This window comes from Adiantum capillus-veneris, chromosome 5 (genome assembly GCF_014529385.1).
Source record: "Adiantum capillus-veneris isolate H3 chromosome 5, ASM1452938v2, whole genome shotgun sequence".
NCBI classification, from domain to species: domain Eukaryota; kingdom Viridiplantae; phylum Streptophyta; class Polypodiopsida; order Polypodiales; family Pteridaceae; genus Adiantum; species Adiantum capillus-veneris.
Genome location: NC_140935.1, coordinates 109,847,504 through 109,873,277, shown reverse-complemented (window position 1 = coordinate 109,873,277; position 25,774 = coordinate 109,847,504). Strand labels below are relative to the sequence as shown.

The 25,774-nt window shown below is 43.0% G+C and overlaps 1 protein-coding gene across 1 annotated transcript in view; it reads left to right on the top strand.

The window, feature by feature from the left end:
- The first annotated feature begins 9,467 nt into the window (after nt 1-9,467).
- Nucleotides 9,468-25,774, top strand: part of LOC147457904 (uncharacterized) — a 57,296-nt gene continuing 40,989 nt past the window's right edge. Inside the window, exons 1-9 of the mRNA XM_086512681.1 lie at nt 9,468-9,625; nt 10,035-10,115; nt 14,209-14,304; nt 14,390-14,576; nt 14,660-14,742; nt 14,837-14,941; nt 15,022-15,141; nt 15,224-15,329; nt 15,404-15,591. Of these exons, the coding sequence (XP_086368807.1) occupies nt 9,566-9,625; nt 10,035-10,115; nt 14,209-14,304; nt 14,390-14,576; nt 14,660-14,742; nt 14,837-14,941; nt 15,022-15,141; nt 15,224-15,329; nt 15,404-15,591 (1,026 nt within the window). The 5' untranslated portion in view covers nt 9,468-9,565. The remainder of the gene's footprint in view (nt 9,626-10,034; nt 10,116-14,208; nt 14,305-14,389; nt 14,577-14,659; nt 14,743-14,836; nt 14,942-15,021; nt 15,142-15,223; nt 15,330-15,403; nt 15,592-25,774) is intronic.

Below are 25,774 nucleotides of genomic sequence, written 5' to 3'. Positions count from 1 at the left end.
GTCTTGTTTCATACCTTTGGCATCACAATTATTGTATCCATTACAGCAAGCAATTAAGAATGATCCCTTGGAGTGATCTCGTGACTGTGACGATGTTTTTGACAGAGTCAAAGAAGTTTTGACTACACTATCGATTATGCAAGCTCCTGACTGGAAAAAGGAGTTTGATGTTAACCCATCAGTGGGAGATGATGCCATTGGGGCCATGTTATTGCAAAGGGGGAAGGAATCTCAGTATATGAAGCCTCTTCATTATGCTAGCAGAGTGAAGACTCCTCCTGAAAGAGATTACTCTGAAATTGAATTGGTGATGACCAGCATGGTTTGTGCTTGCAGATGATGCATACATTACTTTGTTGCAAAAGTTGTTCACTTTTCTCACTAGTTATTCATTGCTTACTCAGTTGTTCAATAATTTGAATATATCAAAAACAGTGATGAAATGGGTTATTGAACTCCAGGAGTTTCAGTTCACCTTTTTGGTAGAAGAGAGTACTCCGGCTACCCTGGCACTTCTGTTTTGGTTAAGGAAGAGGTGGTGTGAAAGAAGGAAGTCAAGACTCTTGCCATATATGATGCTTCACTGTTATATTTTAATGGCTCTTATCGAAGAAGTCATGATGCTGCTTCGGGAGGCATAATCATTTATGATGCACAAGGAAAACTTGTGACTTGGTGTTTGAGAGACGTCGTCATCACAAACATGATTCTAAGCATGCATACTAGTTAAATTTGTGCACAATTAAAAAGAGGACTAGTCATATAAGACAAAAACATGAGTCATTTAGAAGAAATTTGTACATTTGCTTACTCTAATGTAGCATTGTAAGCATTGACAAGGTTCATACTATCCTTAAGTTGTACTCCTTGCATCCATTTAGCATCTTCAAAAGGATAATTTTTGAACTTAATAAGATACCGTCGGATTATCTTACCATGTCGTAGTACCTTGTCTTCATGCCGAAGGACAGCTTCGGGTTGTAGCACCTCTTCTTGGTCTTCGACTTCGGGAGGGTCTTCAATAATTGGTTCAATTGGTGGCTCTCCTTTGTAGGGCTTAAGTAGGCTTACATGAAAGGCATTGTGTATAAGCCAATGGTTGGGCAACTTGAGTTGATAAGCCGTCTCATTGATAGGCTTCAAGATTTGGAAAGGACCATAGTATCTTTTTGCTAGTTTAGCATAATACTTTTGATGGCCCGTAGGATTTTTGCCCGTCGTTTGCCTTAATCGAGCCTTAGGAAACTTGAGTAAGACCCAATCATTTTCTTTGAACATTAAGGCTCTTCTGTGCTTATCAGCAGCAGCTTTTTGCCTTTGTTGAGAGATGGCTATAGCCTCCCTAATCTTTTGAAAAGATTCTTGTAGGTCACGGCTATACTCATCGGCGGCGAAGATCTTCCCATGTACTTTCACTAGCAAGGGACTTTTAGGTCTTCCCTCTATGATCTCGAAAGGTGCTTTCCCCGTAGAAGTATGTACAGTATTATTGTAGGCATACTCTACTAGCGGTAAATACTTTTTCCATGGTGAGCGTTGATCTACTTCAGTAACATAAGTTTTGAGTAGATCGAGTATCGTAATATTGGCTATCTCACTTTGGCCATCCGTTTGTGGGTGATAGGCCGAAGAGAAATTTAATCTTGTTCCTAGATTTTCAAAGAGACCTTTCCAGAAATTACTGGTCATTCTAGGATCTCTATCTGACACGATGGATGTGGGTAATCCATGGTGCTTGAAAATCTGAGATATGAAGAGAGTTGCCATTTGATGTGCCTTGATAGTCTTTTTGACAGGAATAAAATGTGCTTGCTTGCTAAACCTGTCGACTATTGTCCATATTCCTGTATTCCCATGGATAGACTTGGGCAATCCAAAGATGAAATCCATGGATATACTCTCCCATGGTGAATTTGGAATAGGCAATGGCTGGAGTAATCCAGGTTGCTTCCCTCTATCATACTTGGTCTTTTGGCATACTACACATTTTGAAACATAGTCTTGTATGTCCACTTTCATGGTAGGCCAATAGAAATACGTCTCTACTCCTCGGAGAGTAGGTTGAATACCTCTATGCCCTGCATATGGAGGAGCATGGGATTCATACATAACCTTCTCACGAAGGAAATGGGTAACACATAGCCTATTTCCGTGGAGAAGATAACCATCTTGCAAGGTGAATGGTTCCTCTTTCTTCCCCAAAGCAAGGGCTGACATTATGTCTCTAAAGTCAGGGTCAGTAGCATCCTCATCTATCATAGAGTATAGATCATTGTGAGTAGCTATAGACACCGCATTAACTTTTGGTCGTCGTGAAAGTGCATCGGTAACTTGATTGTGCTTACCAGCTATGTGAGCAATATGGAAATTAAATTGCGAAAGAAAATTTGCCCACCTCATTTGTTTGTCGGAAAGCTTGGTTTGCGTCATGAAATACTTGAGACTTTGGTGGTCGGTTCGTAGGATAAATGGAGTCCCCAATAGGTAGTGCTTCCATGTGTCTAGGGCATGTAGAAAAGCTAAAAGCTCTTTCTCATAAATGCCCAAGACTCGTTCATCACTATTGAGCCTTCGGCTCTCATATGCTATGGCATGCCCTTCTTGAAGCAAAACCGCTCCAAGGCAATCACCACAAGCATCACATTGGACCTCAAATGGCTTTGAGAGATCCGGAAGCACGAGGACTGGTTGGGAAGTAAGCTTCTCTTTGAGTTTTTCAAAAGCATTTTGCTCCTTAGCAGTCCATACAAACTTAACGTTCTTCTTTGTTAAGTCGTGTAGTGGTCCTGCTACTTGAGAGAATTTTGCTATGAAGCGTCTATAGTATGCACACATACCAATAAAGCTTCTTAGCTCATGTAGATTCCTTGGTTTAGGCCATGATTTTATTACCTCTAACTTTGATGGATCCATACGAATACCATCGTGAGAGATAATATGACCTAGATATTGAATCTCTTAAAGGAAGAATTCACTTTTCTTTTGGTTGAGAAAAAGTTTGTTCTCCCTCAAGGCTTGAAAAATCACTTGGAGATGTTTCTTATGTTCCTCCAAAGACTTGGAGTAGATGATGATATCATCAAAGAACACTCCAGTGAATTTACGATATGGTCTAAAAAATTTCTCCATGAGACGATTGAAAGTAGCTGGTGCATTAGTCAAGCCAAAAGGCATGACTAGATATTCATAAAGACCAAATGTTGTGCGAAACGCGGTCTTTAGGATATCTTCATCCACTATCCTTATTTGATGATAGCCACTCTTAAGGTCAATCCTACTGAAGTAGGTAGAGCCTTGTAGCTTATCAAACAGATCTTCTACCCGAGGCACAGGAAATCTGTTTTTGATAGTGATATGGTTTAGTGCTTGATAGTCCACACACATACGATATGTACCATCTTTCTTTTGCACTAAAAGGACTGGAGAACAAAAGGGAGAGGAACTAGGCCTCACCATCCCTTTGTCTACCAATTCTTGTACTTGCCTCATAATCTCCTCTTGTTGAGCTTGTGAGACTCGATAAGGAGGTTTGTTAGGCGGTGAGCTTCCTGGAAGGAGCTCAATACGATGGTCATCATCCCCTCGTTTTGGAGGTAGGTCCATAGGGATATCATCGATGAACACATCTTGGAATCCTTTTAGAAAAGTAGACAAGTCTAACTCTTCTTGATTCCTATCATTTTCATTTGATGAAACATTATTAGCTTTTAGAGACTCTTTGACATAAATCATGTACGCAAAAACTGAGCTCTTCATTGATTTATCAAAAGAAAGAGGATTTACAAGTGGAATAGTGGGACCACGCTCACTAGCATCTATATACATGTTCTTTCCCCTATGGGGGAAGTAAATTCTCCTTTCAGGGAACTTCCTGTTGGCAGCCATGCGATCAAACCATGGTGCCCCTAGGATAACATCCTGATGTTGGAGAGGAGAGATGAAGAAGTCTTCTTTGTCGACATAGTTTTGGACATGAAGCCTCAACTTCCCAATCAAGGGAGTAACGGAGGCTTGTTGTCCCTTGAAAGCTGCATCAGCTGTTACTATATCTCCCATCTCAAAAGCTTGAATGCCCAACTTGGTGGCCAACTCTATTGATATGAAGTTGAGAGTACAGCCAGGGTCAAACAAGATGAAGGCATCATGCTCTCTTACCTTTCCCCAAGCATAGGAGAGTGATGATCCTTTGCAATGAGCATCCTCTTTTGGAGCTTCGATGGTGGAAGCCCTAGGAGTCTCATTGCGAGTATTCTTCTTGGGACAAGAACGATAGCCATGTCCTTGCTCCCCACACCTGAAACATTTATGGTCCTTGCGAAAAGCTTCAAGCTCTTCAGGAGAGAGTTTGTTTTTACCTTTGTAAACTCTCTTCTCCTTGGACCGATTGTTGTTGTTGTTATTGTTGTTGTTGGAAGTGCCTTGGGAATTATTTTGAGCATTGGATTTCCCCTTTGCATCATTTTTATCTTTGTTTTCCATGGGCTTGACATTACGTCTAGCCCCTTGATGGAAATTGATGCGTGAAGCAACCATGGTGTGATGGATTACTTCGGTAATAGTACCAGGCCGTTGAGAGTTGATGTATTCGGCCATCTCTTCAGGTAATCCCGCACAGAATTGCTGTCTTTGCTCGGCAAAGTCTATCTTTTGAAAGACATTAGCTTTGAGATGTAAATCCCAAAACTTGTCTACATACTTGTTGATAGACTCATGAGAGAGAAGCTTCAAGCCGCGCCATTCGGTAAGGACTTATTTTTAGTATCGCTTGGAAGAAATTGCTTCATGATGGAAACTCGTAGAGTTTTCCATGTCTTTGGGGCTTCTCCATTGCCACGAAGGCTAGCCTACCATTGACGAGCTGATTTTTGGAAGTGCATAGCTACATGGCGTAGCTTGGAGGACTCTGTGAAGCCCTCGTCCCCAAAGGCGGCATCAAATTGCTGGATGAAGGCCAACACTTTGTCGGTAGCACCAAAGGTGCCATCGTAGGTGAGAAAAGAGATACTCTTTCCTCCCTCCTTGAACTTCTTTAGCTTTTGTGACCTTCGCCATGCAGGAAATGATTTGCGATGTCCTCCCCTCTTGTATTCTCTAGGAGAATAGCCATAACTTTCATCGGAAGAGGAGGAAGGTGAAGAAGAAGGAGAAGAGGGTGACCTCTTCCTAGCCCCTTTCTTCCTTTGTTTCCTCCCTTGCCTTTCAGAGTGATGAGGAGAAGGACTATAAGTTGCTCTTTTCCTCTTGGGAGGAGTAGGCGATCGTCTAGACCGCCGTCTTCGTGGAGCCACATCTTCAGAAGAACTTAGACTGTCATTGCTTTCTTTCTCTTTGGATTCCTCCTCTCGAATGGGAGAGAGTCTTCTTTTGGGGGTCTCTTCAAGAGGCCTCCTAAGCTCTCTTCCTTCTGGGAGAGGAAGGGAAATTCCATAAGCACGAAGTTGTTGAGTAACTTCGGCTTGCAAAACAGGGTTGCCCATAGCTTGTTGCAACCTAGTGACGAGATAATTCACAAACATGGGAGCATCATCATTAGCACCTTCATGTAAAAAATCAAAGCTATCAATGTTCATTCTACTCTCTTGATTATTGTCAGCCATGTTAACAAAATTTATGTTTATACTTAGTGTATGCTTTGGCAATACAAAACCTTAGTTGCCACTCCTCTTAGCCTTTGAAAATCGGCTCAAAGTGGTTAATTATAGAGAGTAGAGGAGTAGGTCTAACATAGCAGAGTTGCCAAGGGCTAGCTCCTTTCGGACTTCTTATGGCTCAATAATGGTAAAGCCGTAGGCAAGTCTAAAATGACTCCATTATTAAGTCCAAAGCTCCCGAGGTGTGCACCATCCCCCACATAGTGGGCTTAACAAAACCGATATTAGATCCCAGTTCCACTTACTCTATTATAATTAACAACATTAACCATTTATAGGCTACTTAAGGACCTCTCTTCTTAAGCAAGAAAAGAGAAACCAAATGCTCTGATACCAATGTAATGGAATTTGCCTATTCAATTTGAGAGTAGCGGAATTTAATGAGAATACTTTCAAGAAATGATTTTGTGAGCATAGCTGGTAGACATAATTGAAGGTAGCAACATAATCATAGCAATTAGTTAACTTGGCATAGACAATACTTTTGCAAGAGAGAGAATTTAGAGAACATGACAACAGTTGAGGACCGGATTTATGTGGAGCCGGTCCCCCCTCCAATAGGCATTTGTATTATGATTTCTCCCATAAAGAGAGACTTGTTACAATACATTCTTTGTGTTCCTTGTGACCTAGGTGAAGCAATGAAGATGGAAAGCTTCATGCATCACCATCATAGCATAACCTAAACTTGAAGAAAGATTTAACTATACCAAGCCTCAGTCCCAAGACCTCAAACACCTTCGAAGGTGGAGAGAGCTAGCAGGGAATGAGGGTAGGGAAGAGGAAGAAGAAACATTTCATACGAGAGAGAGCTAGTTCCTCACTTATCATAACTCTTGAGCTAGCATACATAATAGCATAGTAATGAAGAAGAAGGAGGTGACAAGCTCAAGCATTGAAGCATGGCTCTTGGTTGGATTTGCACTCCATAGCCAAGAGTGTTGGTGTAGGCTCTCAACCTCTACTTGCTTGGAGAGGGAGCTCTTGCACTTTGCATAGCACACAATGAGAGTGTTTGTGAGTGTGTGTGGGTGAGTATACCCCCTAAGCACCCCCCTAGCTTGCTTGGGTTGACCCCCCCCTTGTAGCTCATGCTTGAAGCTCATTGGACCCCTCCAGGCCTAACCAATCACAAGTAGGAGCCATTACAAGCAACAGGGGTAGCCTTGGGACAAGTGTCCCCCTTTCCCCTTTGAGAGAGAGGACTTGATAAATGCAAAATCAATTAATTAAATATCCTAAATTATCATTGGACCCCTTGGGTGGCCAACCAATAGGCTTCAGGCACACCATGAGGGCAACATGAGGAGGAACTTGACAAGTGTCCTTGCTGCCTCTTCAAGCTGGGGCTTCCCTTGTGTGTGTGTGTGTGTGTGTGTGTGTTCTCTCTCATCCCCCCCCCTTGTAGGCTCGCCCCCTTCCTTGTAGGGATCTTTTTGACTTTAGGAGCTCAAGCACCTTAGTCATCAAGCATGACAAAGCACTTGGACTAGGGGGTATTCCCACAAGCATCTAAGGCAAGCATGTAAAGGCACCTCAAGCACCTTAATCAAGCGGCAAGTCAAGCACCTCAAGCATGGAGTAAGTCAAGCACCTCAAGCACCTTAATCAAGCACCTCAAGCAGGACAAACACCTCAAGCACGACAAGCACCTCAAGCAGGTCAAGCACCTCGAGCTTGGGCCGGGTTCCCACCTCAAGCTCAGCCCTAGCTTACCTAAGGTCAAAGGAATTTTTCACACATTATTGGAGGTCTTCAATGAAGCTAACCCTAAGGTCTTATGCTCCATTGGTTAGCCTTGCTCTTGATAGACCATCTCCCATTTGGGCCCCTTTACTATTGGCCCCGTGTTGAGATAGATCTATAAGCACATATCTATATCTTAACACTTGTTCCCGTTTATTCTCCCACATTAAGTGATCAATTTAATATGAGAAAATCATTTGGGTTGGTTAGATATTAGATTTTATGACAGTTAATGCTTCTTTAGTTTAGTTCAACCACATCTTTACTTGGTAACCCTAATCTAGTTTTTCTCCTTACTAGTATATACTCAATCTCATTCATCATATGTATATATTAAATAGACACACACTTCTTCTCTTATAGTTTGGCAATGCAACTTATGTATTGCAATAGTCAATGCACTCTGTTCCATTCTAGGTCTCAATATGAAGATCTCAACGTGTACGAGACTACAAACCAATCGTAAAAAAACTACGGACTCAGTTGCAACCGATTTGAAACTAGCTCACCATCCATATGCTAATTCATGTTTTGAAAATATTGCAATACATAAAGACTGGACCATGCAATGTGACATTCTTGCCCACAATTTACAAATCTGTCATTCTTGCACAATGATAGACTTCACATATGATGATATATGAAATCACAAGAACAATCAAATAGACAGTTTTGCAGGCCTAACTTCAATGTTATTGCTTGGTGCTTTGGAACATGCGCAAGTCAAATATTCATGGATGCTTTACACTTCTTGTATAAAAAAATTAATTCCCATCCAAGATGTCGTCCAATCCATGCCCTTGACTATATACATCGACTTCTCTTTGCACGACAACTTCATACACAATTGTTTGATGTTACTAAAATCTCAATCAATGCGGCAAAAGATACACACGCTATAGCACAAGGATTACTAGAGTGGAGGTCACTCATAGATAATCGGCTAATCGACTAGTGCTACCCTACAATCTTCATCAATAGGTATAATAGCATGAGCTGGATTGGATACAATGTTTTGCGAGCTCACCCTCCTCACTACAAGAAATACATGTTCTTAAAATACACATGAAAGATTTAAATTTTGTTTACAACTACTGTGTATGCTTGTTCAAAGTTATTTTTCTACCAATACAACATATTTTGTTTCTTTTAATCACCTTCCTTGATGAGTATTGTTCAACAAAATGTCCTTTCATACATTGTTGATGTTGGGATCCACTTCTAAATTAACATCTACTAGATTTCTTTCCTTTTGTGCTCACTTATTTAATACTTCATAATTAATATCTCGCCATGTTAAATCTACAACATCTTTGCTCAGTTATATCTATTTATTCTCCTCCTTACTCACTTAACTCTATATCAAATCACTAAATTCGATTAACATAGTGTTCTCTCATAAATAATTCACGATTCTAAATTCTCAATATCCTCTCATATATGTGATCAATCGTTTGTTTCTAAATTCTATATATTTTTCAAAGTAATGGTTCGTTGTTACAATGTACTCAATTGTTGCTTGATACGATTTGAGATACATGAATGGAGGACAATTACTATAGCTCCTCCTAAAGGTTCTCTCTATCGCAGCCCTGAGGCTTGTTACGATAGCATGACTGAGAGAGAGAGAGAGAGAGAGAGAGAGAGAGAGAGAGAGAGAGAGAGAGAGAGATGTCACAACACTTGCAGGGATTTACGCTAAGCAGTTGATTATTGCGTAGCTACTTGTTGCAACAACAACATATAACCCCCCCCCAACACACACACACACACACACACACACACACACACACATATATATATATATATATATATATCGAGAGAGAGAGAGAGAGAGAGAGAGAGAGAGAGAGAGAGAGTTGCTGTTAGAATGCTGGCAAGGAACATTGCAGTTTGCGCTAAGAGTGAGATTGCCACTTCTTGTCAAAGTTAAGGGTTTGCATATCATAATCTATTTTGTACAATCTTTCTTTACGTGCTATCATTGTGGGTCAGCCAAATTGAATCGTACTTATGTCACTTATCTGATTCCATCACCACGACTAAACCATTGGGCAATCATAGCACACTAGTTGTTATCTAGGCTAGAGAGTTTAAAATCTGCTAAATGATAATTTTCGTGAAACACCCACGTAGGCGTATTTCCGTCCTCGCGCAGATCTGGCAATATGCGTTCACTGGCTCTGTTTTCGGCTCTCTGGCTAATTTGGATCACCGCCTCCGTCAAGGTAACCGTATATCCCCCCCCCCCCCCCCCCCCCCCCCCCCCCCCCCCCCCCCCCCCCCCAAACAAACACACACACACACACACACAGAGAGAGAGAGAGAGAGAGAGAGAGAGAGCCTAGGTAGTTTCCAAAGCAATCAAGTATCACAAGTGGTATGCTAATGTGTGCGTGCTCATGGCAATGTTATCGCATGCCGGTATGTGTGCATTGTACTATCTCTTACTATGTTGGTATGTGGTATGAACTAAACATTTGTTTGATATGTCTTCTCACCTTTAAGTGTGCGCAAGTGAAGCTGTACTGTATTCAATATTGTGTCTTTTGCAGAACTTTGTAAGCCTACATCGTGTGGATGCTGTAGAATTGCATCCAATACCTAATACATAAGCTGGCTTTGGATGTTTCTTAGGGATCTGAACTGGGCAGTGTTTCGTTTCTCGAGAGTACACCAGGCTCTTATCTTCGCATAGCACCTTCGGAAAGTCTACAGGTTTGTGCCTTTCTTTTTGTCTTGGTGCTTATTGATGACTTGTTTGTACTGGCTTATTCTTGCGTGTGGCCTCGTGATTGAATTGTGGAGAGTTTTCTCCCTTGTAGGAACCAATTATAACTCAGCCAATTTGGGACTCATAACATACTTCTGGATAATATCTTTCATGAATTAGCCTCATCTTCAACTTGGGTTTGTAAAACTGAAAACATTCTCATCAATCATTCCATTGGTACTTCTTTCATATGATGCCTCAGACAAGTCCACATTTGATCAGAATCAAAAGAGAATATTGGATACTATCTTTGCATTTTGTTCTCTGATGACATTGGCACTAATGCCTGAGTGAAAGAAATAGTTGGAGCTTTGGACTTTCCATATTGTTTAGCTGCTTACCCTTTGTTTACTTTGAAATGGGAGGTGCAGAATTCTGAAATGTAATGTATAGTTTTTTTGGGAGTTTTAGAACGTTCTATAACTAATTAGAACGCCTAAATGGATGAATGTAACCGTAAAGGGCACCATGTGCTGCTCATAACAACTTCAACAGAATTTGCAACACGTCACGCAATTACTCGGAAAGAAAAATTCACACTTGAGACATGGACTGGTGGAGGTTCTCCCCGAGGTGCACTGGCCCCTAGCTAGGCGCCCCTTACATATTTCTTTAATAATAGCTCTTCATGGGTACAGCCACCGGGAGGAGCACTCGGCCAAAGCACACAATTTCATGACTCCTTTTTTTTAAACAAAAAGGCTAAAAGCTTGGAGCTGGTTTCAAAAACCGATGCAAAAGCTACCGTCTAGCTGCCACTTGATCATCCGCTTTTTTTTCTGCAAATTACGATGCAAATTCCGCCGCTTTTTATGGGGCTGCCACGTTAGCTTTGCCAAAAGTGGCAGCGGAAGATGCAATGAAGACAAGAACTGGCTCGTGGTCTGGTGGGTACCTCGACTCCGATCTAGAACACTTGCAATGCCAAACACATGAACAAGGCACACCTATGGAGAAGAGAGATCACTGAGAGAGAGACATGGCATTTGAGAGAGAGAGAGAGAGAGAGAGAGAGAGAGAGAGAGAGAGAGAGAGAGAGAGAGAGAGAGAGAGAGAGGTGGGAAAGGCTCTCCATGCTGATAACAATCTGCTTATACAAGTGACCAAGGGTGGTCTGGCATAGAACTGACATGCCAATGGATAGACCCGAGGACACACAACTGCCAACTGCTTCAGCACACGAGATCACTGACACAGCCACAACATGGGCTGGGCTCTCCACCACTGATCCATCTCTTGGCAAGGGAAGAACTCGGATACCCACGGGATGAGCTGCCCTAAGAGGATCACAAGGAGAAGAAGATCTGCTGCCCTTGTCTGTCCTAGCAAGGAATCTCCTCCTGCACAAGCGTGCCATCATCTGCAAACATCCCCTAGGCTGCCCACTAAAAATGCTGGGGGCTGCCAGGGCAAACGCTGGTGAAAGCTGATGAAAACGCTAGATCCACTGAGGTGAAAACACTAGGGCTGCCTGCAAGGGCACCTCATGCTGCCCCCTGGGGTGGTAGGGGAGGGGGGGAGCCTATTCACATGCAGTTCAGCCCCAGTTAGGGGCGACCTCCTATGGGCATATAGGGAGTGCCTCAGCCTGTCCGACCCAAACTCAGTCCCCACGACCCTGGAAAATAGGGAAGTACCATGGGAGAAATGGGATAAGGCATCGGATGCCCATGGGGCACTGGGGGAACGTATACCTAGTGTACCAGGAGCCTGATGGCCATGGAACGGAGCCAAAACCCGAGCTAAACATGGCTAGACACAACCCGACATGAGAGAACCACCTCACGTTCTCCAAGCTCAGCCACAAAAGAGCCCTCACTCCCTAGCACCTGTCCCTGGGAGAAATTGGGACCGACTGGATGAATCCGGAGAAATGCCTGAACTTTAACAAGCTTTTGATCCCTTGCTCCTGTGCCGATTTGGGTTGACTCTAACCCCCGCTTCAGTTGGGGTCTAGGGTCATGCCAGGTCATTGAGTTGTGACATACTTCCCATTAGAGAAGGTAATCGCCCCCCTTACAGTTGGGAAAATAAATCCGATTCTTGAGGGACATTGACTTCATGCAGACATTTCAATAACCATCCCCACTAGACCGTATGCTCTCTAGCATGCATCTTCTTAGTTATCACATCGAGATCTCACCGACCTCTCATGGATGTCTCGATACACGAAGACCACTCATCTAGTTTATCTCACCCAAGTCGGAACTCTTGATGCACTAGAGTTAAGTAAATGCTTCACAAACGGGACAGAATGCCATGCCAATGCCAGTGCAAACGGCACAGATGCACAACTCACAGATGCATTCACGTAAAAAAGAATACATAAGCCTCATCCGCCAAAATGGGTTTACCATTGAGTCGAGCTCAAGCATGTGCTTATAAAAAGATGATTTCCTCCTCTCTTGCAGGTTTACCACCAAAGTCATCCACTCAAGGTCAATTTATCACCGAGTCCAAACAAGCTTAACGAAATTCCAAACAGTATCCAAACAAGTTCAATCATTGTCAAACAAGTTCAGACAATACCCATGTCCAAACAAATTCTAACAAGTTCAAACAATAGCCAAACATTATTCTCAAAGAAAGTTTCAAACAAGGTCAGACAAATTGATTTTAAACATGTTCTCAAATAGGTGGTTCTTCTTGTTCCATAAGAGTGGATCTCCATTTCCCATACCTGCAAGTGCGTGTAAATCCGTCTTCCCTTGACCAAACAAGCTTGGCTATGTGTTATCTACAAGCAAACAACACAGGGATTTAGAAACATCAATTATACTTGGTCAAAAAGTTTTCACAGAAACCCTAATTTGCTGTTGAAAACTCTAATTTTTTGAGGTTGTCGGAAATAAAATCTGTTGGCCCCAATTCTATGGCTTGTTGAGAGGATCAATTTTGCCTTCTGCAGCTTCCCGAAGTTCTCATCTGTTGAAGAGATTTTTAGAGATCTCTGAAACAGAGAAGCACACGTCAAAAAGAGTGCTTTTTGTACTCCAGCTTTATACTGATGTAGGACAAGTTTGCTTGTCGAAACAAAAAACTTTCGAGGGCTCTGATACCATTACAACTGTAAAGGGCTCTAGGTGGTTGCTAACGATAACAATTGGAGCAAAAGAAATGTTCTGCTCCCCTACTTCCTACTTCTACATCTTCATACTCTAACCACACAAACTGATAAGCTCTGAGTTTTCTAAACTTGAATGCTATGCAAAAGTGAAGCTCTGAGGAAGAACAATCACCGCTACCAATGTTTCCAAACAGGACACGTTGCTCTACTTTATGGCAATCCAACTTGTCTTTTAAGTTTTAACCCTTAACCTAGCAAATGTGCTAAAGCTGTCGGTTGCCTTGATTTGTTCGAACAGACTACGCTACAGACCTATTGTGAGTGCCATGTCAGCAGTAGGCGTCTATTGCCACATCATTGATTTGTCACATTAGAAAAGAGATACTCTAAAAATGTGCGACCTGATTGGGATCCATGTAACTATTTTCGCAAGCGCCTCTCTTAAGTTTAGACTTTTCTGACCTTATGACAGTGTGTATGGGATTTCCCTTTATCTTGGAGCTCGTTACTTATGGGGAGAGTTGTCTTGGTTTATTTTCAGATGAAGTAATGGTAGCATATACTTAAGAAAATGAGGAACTGTCTTGAAAAGTTTTATTCGGGCCTCTGTTTTCTCGTGAAATAAAATTGTGGGTGCTGAGGCGCTCTGACAGGAAAAGATGCACGCCTTAAATCTATGTGTGAACAATTTTGTCCTGTTGAAAGTTCATAGGGGCCTTTACATGTGGGTGTGAACAATTTTCACTTGGTGTGACTTGGCTTGTTCATTAAACCTTCAGGCAGGCTATGTAAACCTTTCTTGTATATCTCATTAGCTTCGAATTGAAATGTTTGTGCTAGAGAAAAACTCAGTTTCTTGTACGTAATCGATCACATTCTTAGTATGATAAGGGCATAGGACATCTGAATAATCTTTTCTTACATTATCTGGAACAAGTCCTTCTTAAGCTATTTCTGTATGTGATCTTCAGGGTGACACGTTCTCAGTTTCTGATGTGTCAGCTGCTACATCAGTGCTCCTTGGTTCTGCTCCCCTGCCGATAATCAGTGATGAATCTGCATCCAAGGTCAGCCAATATGCTCATCCAAGTGAATATAGTCTGATAGTGGACAGGTTTTGATTGCTTATTGACATCTTATTTTGGCCTACAGTTGAATGAGCTTCTAGTGCCCAACCCTTTTCATAGGCCACGTGCTGTTCTGCTATTGACCCTTGAGCAAGTCAAGCCTTGGAAGTTACGATCTATTGCATCAGAGAAAAAGGGCACCATTGGATCTATAGTAGCTCACCATAGAGAGCTTCAGGTTGAAGTGAAGACAAGCACAGTTTTACTTCCAGGTAGATTTTGTTTGCGTGACCTTTTTGATCAACTGTTGAAGCTTTTCAACTGACAGTTCACTTTCTGGGCATTTGTACGGCAGAGGATGCATTGTTACTATCGTTGAACACCACAGTCAATGAAGTTTCAAAATCAACCATTGCTGATACTGAGCTCAAGGAACTGGTTAGCTCCAGTTACCTTCAAGGAACTGGTGTAATTGCGTTTTCCCAAAATTTACTGCAGTTCAATTAATGTAGAAGTATTATGTCTTTTTTAGGCATTGTTTTTGGGAGGTTTCTATGAGGCATCCAAGGAGCCATCTACAGGAGTCCTTTCTTTAGAGCTTCCTGACGGTGACATGGTCACTCTTGATCTTGAAAAGGCAAGCACTTTTGTCACGTTATGGTTAAGCCTTATGCTGTAGTTGTTATCTTGCTATTAGTAATGATTTGGTGTATGCAGGAGGAGCATCGGTCACTTGTCCTTAAACTTTCTGCTTTCTTTCATCATGTTCAAGCTGCAGCTCAAACGCTTGATAGCCCGTCTGGGGTGCTGGTTGTTGGAACTCTGACAGTTTCGAAGGTAGAGCTGCTGTCAGTTTCTCGTTGATTTTTTTGTATTTGCCGGTTGGTTGTGTAAACTGTGTAATACCTCTCTTTTGAAGGATCTGTATGAAGCTTCTGACAGCAGCATCACTTCCACAGATGCATCTGGTTTACTTCATCTGGTTGTGGCAAAGGTTTTTGCACATCTGGACAGGGTGCTGAATGGTAATGCACCCCATTAGTTAACATTTGTATTTGTCTTATTTGTTGAAAACTATCCAACCTTCTTTGTCTGTCAGGTGGCCTTGTTGCAGTCGTTATTTATGCTCAAAAACAGAGTTTGGATGTAAAGTTCAACTCAGGACCATTGCGCCTGCAGTTGCTGCAAACTTCCTCTGATACCACAGCTGTTGTTGCAGAAGTTTTGACTGAGACCATAATTGCTTATATCACAGGCATATTGGTGATTGTTGCCTTGATAATAGGGGTAAGTTATTCTCACCACGTTCCTTTCTTGGAAGTCCCCTTCCCCTGCCGAACACACACACACATACCTGACCACACACACACACACACACACACACACACACACACACATTTTTTTGTAAATCATGATTTAATTTGCAAGTGGGAAACCGCAAAGCGAGAAAAACCCACAATAAAGAAGTACAAAAGATGGAGCATTGCGATGCTTCGAAAGCTAGAAACAATCAAAGAAAATCCTATAGGCTTCAAGAGAGGTATTTCCCACATCATAAGCATAATGTAGGGCTTGTCCAAGCGAAAACTGAAGTAAGGGAAAGGATCGATGTCTAATGCATGAAACATCTGAGAGTTACGTTGGTGCCATATGGTCCACATAACCCAAAATCTGACCCAATTGAAGATCTCAAACGGAGGCCGTAGCGGTTGAAGAACTCCAAAAATCCAAAACTGTGTGTGTGAGATTCTGGATGGGAAACAAAGGCGTAGAGCAGAGGACACTAGTCTGATGAAAGTCCAAGAGCAGCGGCAATCCCAAAGCAAATGCGTAACAGACTCGTCAGCCTCATGACACCGGACACAACGAGTGGAGGCAATGCGTCGTACATGCAAGAAAGTACCAACCGGTAGAGCACCCACTATGCATCGCCACAAGAAAATGCATGCCTTGAGTGGTAAGTGATTCTTCCAAATGCGAGAGAGTGTTCATTGCCACCACAATTGAGATTTGGAGAGTGACCACAATTGATTTCCATGAGCCACATTCCATGCATCAGACATCAACAAAGCCTAAACAGACCCAGCGGATATGCAGTCCATCCTAATATGGACGAGATGCGATTGGCCAATCAGAAAGCCAAGAGTCCCCAAGTAGTGGAGGCATTGGAGAAACATCGGCAAGTAATTGCTGAATTTACACAAATGGTGATAATGAGATGCCAACTCATAACGAAGAGCAACAGCCGGAAAAGAAAGAACCTGTCCCGCATTATCCACCACGTGATCAACCTGACATATCCCTTTTTGCGAAAGAAAGTAAGCTTGTCGAGGAGAGCGCTGAACCAAAGTAAGAGAGAATGCTTTGCTCGAATGGATGCTTTCCATCCGAAGTGAGATTCCTTGAGGAGATTGACGACCGTGTCACAAAGTGATGATGTGGCGGACAACAAAAACCCTAAAATTCCTGCAAACCCTAATTTTTGCCAAAAACCCTAATTTCCGAAATCGCGGAGGCGGATTATTATTATTATTTTTTTTTTTGGAAATTGATGAGCGACGCAAATTTCGCTTTTTCTCTACTTAAATGAGAAAGAGAGAGAGAATGCTTTTGCTTTCATGTTTTGACTCTCTGTGTGAGAGAGAGCAATTGCTTTTGGGGCTCTGCTTTTGGGGCTCTGCTTTTGGGGCTCTGCTTTTGGGCATCCCTTGTAACCTTTAAATTAGTGGTGAGGGCCTCACTTCTTAGAGCATCTGGACGCAGAGTCTGAGAGTGAAACCCTAACCGCTCTCTTGTACTTTGATGATTGATTAATATAAAAAGAAATACCGAAAGGGGCGCCAGTCTTTGGGGCCAATATCTCTAGGCACGGAACTCCGCCGGGCCAGTGCAAATCTATTGTGATCTGTGAATTGTTTTGAAGTGGTTATTTGGTGCTGTCGCGGTTGATTCTTGACTTGGAGTGTCCAAGTCTGTTACAGTCAGTACGTAGGTGTGTTCCTAGTACGTAGGTACTAACAGTCAGTGTCTGCTAAGACGGTTTATGGCTTTTGTCGGTTTTGCAGGCGTAATCGCGGTCGATTACAATGCTTTCAAGAGGGGGGTATGTCACAAAGTGATGACGTGGCGGAGAGCAGAAACCCTAATTTCTGTAAGAAACCCTAAAATTCCTGCAAACCCTAATTTTTGCCAGAAGCCCTAATTTCCGAAATCGCGGAGGCGGATTATTATTATTATTTTTTTTTGGAAAATGATGAGCGACGCAAATTTCGCTTTTTCTCTACTTAAATGAGAAAGAGAGAGAGAATGCTTTTGCTTTCATGTTTTGACTCTCTGTGAGAGAGAGAGAGCAATTGCTTTTGATTTGAAGCTTTTGGGGCTCTGCTTTTGGGCATCCCTTGTAACCTTTAAATTAGTGGTGAGGGCCTCACTTCTCAGAGCATCTGGACGCAGAGTCTGAGAGTGAAACCCTAGCCGCTCTCTTGTACTTTGATGATTGATTAATATAAAAAAGAAATACCGAAAGGGGCGCCAGTCTTTGGGGCCAATATCTCTAGGCACGGAACTCTGCCGGGCCAGTGCAAATCTATTGTGATCTGTGAATTGTTTTGAAGTGGTTATTTGGTGCTGTCGCGGTTGATTCTTGACTTGGAGTGTCCAAGTCTGTTACAACCGTGCCAGGATAAGTGCGAGGTAACAACCTTCCAACCTGCAACAAGAGATGAAGTGAAGGGACATCCCGGAATATGGCCATCCAGCTGCCCAAAAATGACATCCCAATACGAAGGATGCCAATGACCAAAAGAGTGCATGACAATGCCACCACATAAATGAGAAACCATGAGCGTCCAAGGTTGTCGTTGATCCACCAGAGTAGGCAGAAGCATAGCTGCCTAGTTAGGTACGTAGTGTTCGGTACAAATTTGGTACGTAGTACATAATGGATTGAGTTTTTAGGTACGTAAATATTTGTCATTTTTTTCACAAAGCCTAAAACTGAGAGTACTTCATACATTTACTTATGCATTCACCAAGACTGGGTTGGGTTTGCGAGGCATCTTACTGATCACCCGCAAGAGAGGACCACTCACTGGTCAACTGCACCTTGCATAGTACCTGCAAGTTCTAACCAAAAGCTCTCAATAATCAGCCGTAGAAGGCGTTCTGCAAAAATAGACCAAACACCTGAAATAGGGCTGAATTTAAAAAAAAAAAAGAACACTGGTACGGAACCTATCCGTACGTACGGTATGGTACTGTACGGCTGTACGGTATGGATACAATTCGTACGTACGTACGGATGCAACCTTGAAGCATAGCTTTTCGACCCAAAACATGTTGACGTAAATCTAGAATATCAATCCCTCCCATTCGCTTAGGCGTGCATAACTTATCCATAGATAAAACCCACAATCCCTTTTTGTGGAGGATGTACGCCAGAAATCTTCCAACATGCATGGCATAGGGGCCAACGTAAAAGTGGTAAATAGAACTGTAACCGACCTGTACTTTCAAAAAGGGCGGTAGACTTTAGACATAAACCTTATTTGCTTTCACCCATTTAATTTGTCGCCCACTTTACCTGTACTTTCAAGACACAACAAAGGGGAGAGGGATACAGGCTGTTAGATTGCACCTGTATGAGTAGACCGACACCAGATTGGCCCCTAACTTAGGCGCCCCTTTCGGTATTTCTTTATTGATTAAAAGAGGGAATAAACGCTGTGGTTCCCTACAAGCTGCCGCGCACAAACTTGGCTGAATTTCAACTGCCGATTTCGGCAGTATAACTGTACTAGGACCCTTCACAGTCAGTATTCCCACGCATTGACTGACTTTCCCGTCGCATACGGGCACTTTGCAAAACCTGGCGAGAATCTGCAGCACGCTGAATTCTCTGTTTTCAGCCCCGAAAATGCGTCAAATCACATGTACAGCAATCCCCTCACGTCCCCGAACCTCCTGGGGGTATTAGGGACCGTTTAGGGCCAAAACCCTAAACCTGCAAAAATACACAGCAGGGTGTAATTTATTGTTTCGGGCTCCGTTTCGCGTGCCGGTCGCATCCGTAGCAAGTCCTCGAGCTCCCGCACCTGTAGGGCTACTTGCCCTTTGAATCGGACGAGATTTCGGGCGTGAAACCTCTCCGAATCACCTGTACCTGCGGAGGATTAGCCGCTAGCTAATCCAGTACTTGTGCAAGAGGCTCTTGCCTCGGCAATCGCGCATGAACCCAAACAACTGTACATTGGTCAATTGAAAAGCCCACTAGAGGGGCATAACATACTGCCATAGGGGAGAGAGAGGGCAGTGCGTAGCGTGCAGGGCATCACTCCTGGCACCGCACTGTACACAGGAGGGAAAGGAAGCACTCCATAGCTCGTAACCTGTGACCGAAGCTGAAAACTCAGCCTTTCTTCTCTAAATTCAGTGCCAACTCCTCCTTGCATTGGAAAGTGCACGAGAATGTGCCACTTGGCGCATTTACAAGCATTTTCCCGTTTCGGGGTTGCCGCTTAAAAATCTCCCAACCGATTGCCCAATTGACTTCACGGCAGAGTAAGAAAATGTTCCCCTTGTCATTCCGGAGGTAATGACGCAAACACATTTTCAGGTCCCAAAATAGCAGTTCCCTAAATTTTAGGAGATGCTGCCATTGTATCTTTCTAGGTCATCTGACCCCCTTTGTACACTGTAGCCACACTCAAAACTGAAATGTAGCCTCTGTAGCAAAGGATTCCACTTTGGCTAGTCAATGACCCCACTTTGGCTAACCGTAGTCTTTGTCCAACCTTAGTGCTCTCTTGCCCTTAGGCCTGGACTCCCTCTGGACAATTCCACACTAGCTATGCAATGCAGGGCAGTTAGATTTCTCGAGGGGTGTTTCCAAAAAGTGAAAGTAAATAAATAATAAGAAAGAAATTAGCAAAAAGGATAGATAGTAGTCACACGCTGGTAACATACCCCCCTCTTGAAATCTCAAACGTCCTCGTTTGCATCTATGTCGTACATGCTCACAGTTAACACTGATGTATTCAACACTTGTCGACACATGTACGACACATACATGCTCATTGTCAACCCTGGTGTGTTCAACACCTCGTCAACACATGTATTGCCTGCGTGTGAACCCTGTCCCAATGACATAGTGGTAGCTTCGCACTCTGCCATTGCTTTGAGTCACTAACTTTTGAATGACAAAATGGTAGCTACACATTTTGCCACTGTCTTATAGTACACGTTGGATCCCGTAACACTTTCGAGCATACCCAAATTGACAGTTTAAGAATGCAGTTACACATGTACTCTTTAATAGAAGCAATTACTGTATCCTTGACAAACTGACAAGAAATACTCACTTCTATAGCACTAACCAAACTTTTGGACATTCCATAAGAGCAATTGCTAAACTGACAATCTCTACAGCTCTAACATTTATGTAACAGGTATTTCATTTGAGCTCACTTTAAATACCATGTATATCATTTGTTTCAAAAGCCATTGTCACACTGACAATCCATGTAGCTTTGAAACTCAAGGGGTCAAGGTAGGTTGCAAATCGAAGGCTTCCAGGTAAAGTGATAACACAGTTGGTGACTCTGCAAGTTCACCTTCTTCCATCCACTTAGCATCCATTGGTGGATAGTTTCTGAACTTTACCAAGTAACGCCTAGCAACCTTGCCTTTCACTTTCCTCTCTTTATGTGCCAAAATCTGTTCCGAGACCAAGATCTCGTCAAGTTCCTCGACTTCCGGCTGATCTTCAACTGGCATATCTTCTGGCACATCACCCACATAGGGTCTGAGAAGACTCACATGAAACGCATTGTGAATCTTCCAACTGTCAGGCAATTTCAGCCTATATGCAACATCACTGATTATGTCGCACACTTGAAAAGGCCCATAGTAACGCATGCTGAGCTTTGGAAACATTCTTTCCTTGCCCTTCATCTTCTTTAACCTTGCCTTTTCAAAGCGCAAAAGCTCCCAATCACCAAGTGAATATACCACTTCACGACGGTGACGATCAGCTGCTTTCTTTTGCTTTTCCTGAGTCTTTTCTTAGGCCACTTTGACCTTCTTGTACATTTCATCCATGTCCTGAACATACTTATCTGCTTCAAATATCTTGTCCTTTGTATGCAGTATGGGAGGAACTTTCTTTCCACCTTCAACTATCTCAAAAGGTGCCTTGCCGGTTGATGAATGCACTGTATTATTGTATGCATACTCCACCGATGGCAAATACTGCTCCCACTTTCCTTTATGCTCTGACACATAGCACTTCAGCAGATCTAGGACAGTAGAGTTTGCCTCTTCTGACTGCCCATCTGTTTGAGGATGAAATGACGAAGAGAATTTGAGCGTGGTGCCCATATTCTCAAACAAGCCTCTCCAGAACAAACTTGTCATGCGTGGATCACGGTCGCTAACAATCAACCGTGGCATGCCATGATACTTGAAAATATTGCTCATAAACAAGCTTGCCATCTGATCTGGTTTTATCTTCTTCCTGACAGGAATAAAATGAGCCTGTTTGCTAAATCTGCAAATAATGGTCCAAATACCATCGTTTCCTATCTGCGTTCTCGGAAGATCAAAGATAAAATCCATAGCAATACTTTCCCATGGTTTATCTGGAATAGGTAGTGGTTGCAATAACCCTGGTGTCTTTTGCCTGTCAAACTTGACCTTTTGGCATATTAGGCATTCTCGCACAAAGGCATCCACATCTCTTCTCAATGTAGGCCAATAGAAGAATGTCTCAACCGCTTTAACTGTAGCATCGATACCACGATGCCCTGCATACGGTGGGACATGACTCTCTTCCATAACTTTGCGTCGCAATGGCTTTGTGACACACAATCTGCCATGCATCATCATGAACCCATCTTTGAGAAGATAGTGTTCATGACGTTGTCCATGCATTAGCTATTCGAAGACCCTTGCAAAATCTTCATCATTTTCATACCGTTCCCTCATATCATCAAGTTCATGATGATAAGGAATTGACACAGCTGAAATTTGTGGCTTCCTTGACAGGGCATCAGCCACAACTTTCTTCTTGCCTTCCACATGCACAATCTGAAAATGGAACATGGACAAGATATTTGCCCACCGCATATGCTTCTCAGATAACTTTGTCTGTGTCAAGAAGTATCGCAAGGTCTGATGGTCCGTTTGGACAACGAAATTTGCACCTAGCAGGTAGTGTTTCCAACTTAAGAGCGCATGAATCGCAGCCAGTAACTCTTTCTCATAGGCCTGCATGGTCATCTCTGGCCCTTGCAAAATTCTGCTCTCATAGGCTACTACCCTGCCATCTTGCATTAGCACTGCACCAATGCTACTACCGCAGGCATCACACTGGACCACAAATGACTTCCTAAGATCTGGCAACACAATGATTGGATCTGAAGTCATCTTTTCCTTTAAGAGATTGAAAGTTGAAATCTCTTTGTGTGTCCATCTAAAGGTGACTGCCTTCTTTTGAAGAGCATGTAAAGGTGAAGCAATCTCAACGAAATTTCGGATAAACCTTGTGTAATAGGAGCATAGTCCCAAGAAGCTTCGGACATCATGCTCCGTCTTCAAATGTGGCCATGACTTGATCGCTTCAACTTTTGCAGGATCCATTCTAACACCATCCTTTGAGACAATGTGTCCCAGAAAGTGGATCTCTTTTAAAAAAAATTCACTTTTCTTTGCATTGATGAGCAACCTATGACTGCGTAGCTGTTCGAACACAATGGGCAAGTGATGCCTATGCTCCTCTTCATTCTTTGAGTAGACTATCATGTCATCAAAGAATGTACCAACAAACTGCTAGTGTGGACGGAAAATTCTGTCCATCATCCTATTGAACGTAGCAGGAGCATTTGTGAGACGAAAGGGCATCACTAAAAATTCGTAAAGGCCAAACGTTGTTCTAAAAGCAGTCTTGTGCACATCCTCTGATCTAATGCGGATCTGATGGTACCCACTCTTTAGATCTATTCTGCTAAACATAGCTGCTCCTTCTAATTTGTCCAGAATATCATCAATTCTAGGTATAGGGAACCTATTCTTGATGGTATTCTTGTTACAGTGCACGGTAGTCGATGCACATACGCCATGAGCCATCCTTTTTCTGCACCAACAACACTGGAGAACAGAATGGAGATGAACTGGGCTGAATCAGCCCCTTTTCTAACAACTCCTATACTTGGCCCATTATCTCTTTCTGCTGAGCCGCACTAACCCTGTACGGAGGCTTATTTGGTGGGCTACTGCCTGGCACCAAATCTATCGCATGGTCCTCGGGTCTCTCTGGCGGTAATTGAGACGGTAATGAATCGGAAAAACAGTCACTATACTGTTGTAAAAACATCGACCTTCTTTATCTAGCATAGATAAATTTGATTCATCACAATCTGACACTTCACGTGCAAAAACCAAGTACACAGAAAGATGCTTTTTCATTACAAAAGTAATAGTAGAAGTTGATACAGTGGGAATAGACTCTCCTTTAAGCTTTACATCCAGAATGTGAGTCTTTCCCCTCCTCTGTACAGTGATCTTTTTGTTGTAGGCATCCATGATTCCTTGTACACGAAACAACCAAGGAATACCTAACAACACATCACATCCGTCCAGTGGCATGATGTAAAATTCTTCAGCATCTACATAGGACTGGATATGTAGGTGCAACTTTCCAATGATGGGTGTCACAGCCTCTATATGGCCAGGACATGCCAAACCTGCCTCTGTTGTATACCCCATCTCTTCAGGTCTGATTCCCAACTTTGAAGCCAATTCTGGGGAAATGAAGTTGGCTTTGGCACGTGGATCAAAGAAGATAAGCACTGTTTGATCCCTGACCTTTCCCCATGCTCTGCAAAGCTCACTTGCATCTGAATTTGGCTTGTCGCCCACCATATCTGGCACTAGACCAGCCATGGGCTTCTTTCCTTTCTTGTCCTCCTTGTCTTCAGAATCAGCTGGCCTTTTCTTTGTAGGACAATTGTAAGCAATGTGGCGAGGCTGCTCACAGATGAAGCATTTGTTCTCTGACCTCAGGACCTTCTTTTGCTCTTCCGTCTTGCAAGGAAAACGTCTTTTCCATTTCTTCGTTGGTCCCTTTTCTGATTCAGCCATAGCTTTGTCTTTCCCTGCGTTGGCCAGCTCCCGAGTCACTTTCGGAGCCTCCTTGGGAACATACTTCTTTGCTGAATTTTTCTTGGCTTATCCTTCCTTGACGCCAGTATTGAATTCACAATCTTCTCCCTTGAGCAAACCATTGCCAGTGTGTGCTCTACCTCAATGAGTTGCGTCAAAGTAGTGACTTTGGTCTTCGTTCAGTATTTTCTCAATCCTTTGGGTAGGCCACAACAGTATTTTTCAATCTGTTTTGTCAATGGCACAAACCTATAGGAAGTTACTTGAAGTAGAGCTTTCCAAAACTTCCGATTGTAGTCATCCAGATTCTTGCAAGTGGCAGCATTAAGCTGGTGCCATTCTGTCATGACATCTGCTTCGAAATCATTAGATAACCATGCTACTGCAAAAATCTGCTTGAAATAAATCCATGTGGACGGAGCTTGCCCTTGGAGCAATAAAGTTGTCCACCATTGTCCCGCATTCCCTGTCAAGAAAGTGGCTGCCTTGCGGACCTTTGAAGCCTCTGTAAAGTTTCCCCCTGCATAGGCCTTGTCAAACTGCTAGAGGAATGAGAGAGCCTTCTTCCTGTCATCAAACCTTGTAAAGGTCGTGAAAGTCACACCTTTGTCACCTTCTTTGTATGGAGTTGGCCTCTCCAACGGCGTTAAATTGTCATATGGAAGTGACTGAAACATGGGAACACTATTAGGGTTCATTTGTGTTCCCTAACCGCAATTAAGTTGACCTGGAAATGCCATATTTGGCTTCTGATTTGTAATTTCAGCCATACCAAAATTTGTCCGTGGCATCCCAAATTGGCCCTGAGTGCTCTGAAACCCTGGTAGCATGCCCGTGACACCATACATGGGGTTAGGCATCATCGTTTGAGCATCCCCAAACACTGTTCCTGGCGTGTAAAACTGATTTCCTGCATGACCAGCCATGCTCTGGAATACCGATCCACCTCCAAAATAGCCAGGGTGTACTGAAGGTGGTGGGAAGACCTGTTGCATAGCCTGTAGGTTGCTTCCCTGCCCATTAGAACCAGCTATAGGCTGTTGAAAAGTGACTGGCTGAACTGGTACAGCTTGAAGGACTGGCATCTCAGTCACCTATTCTTGCACCTTAGGCACAGGTTGTGTCACAAAAATACGGAAGCGTAAACTGACGTTTAATTGCACTTCAAATACTCAAGAGAATTAGAGGGAGCGAGAAAACTTGACACTTCATTGGGGACCAGAAGATGGGCTGGTCCCCCCCCATAAAGAGAATATCTTTATTACTAAGGGAGAATCTTTACAAGCACAGGAACGGGGCATACGCCCGTCCT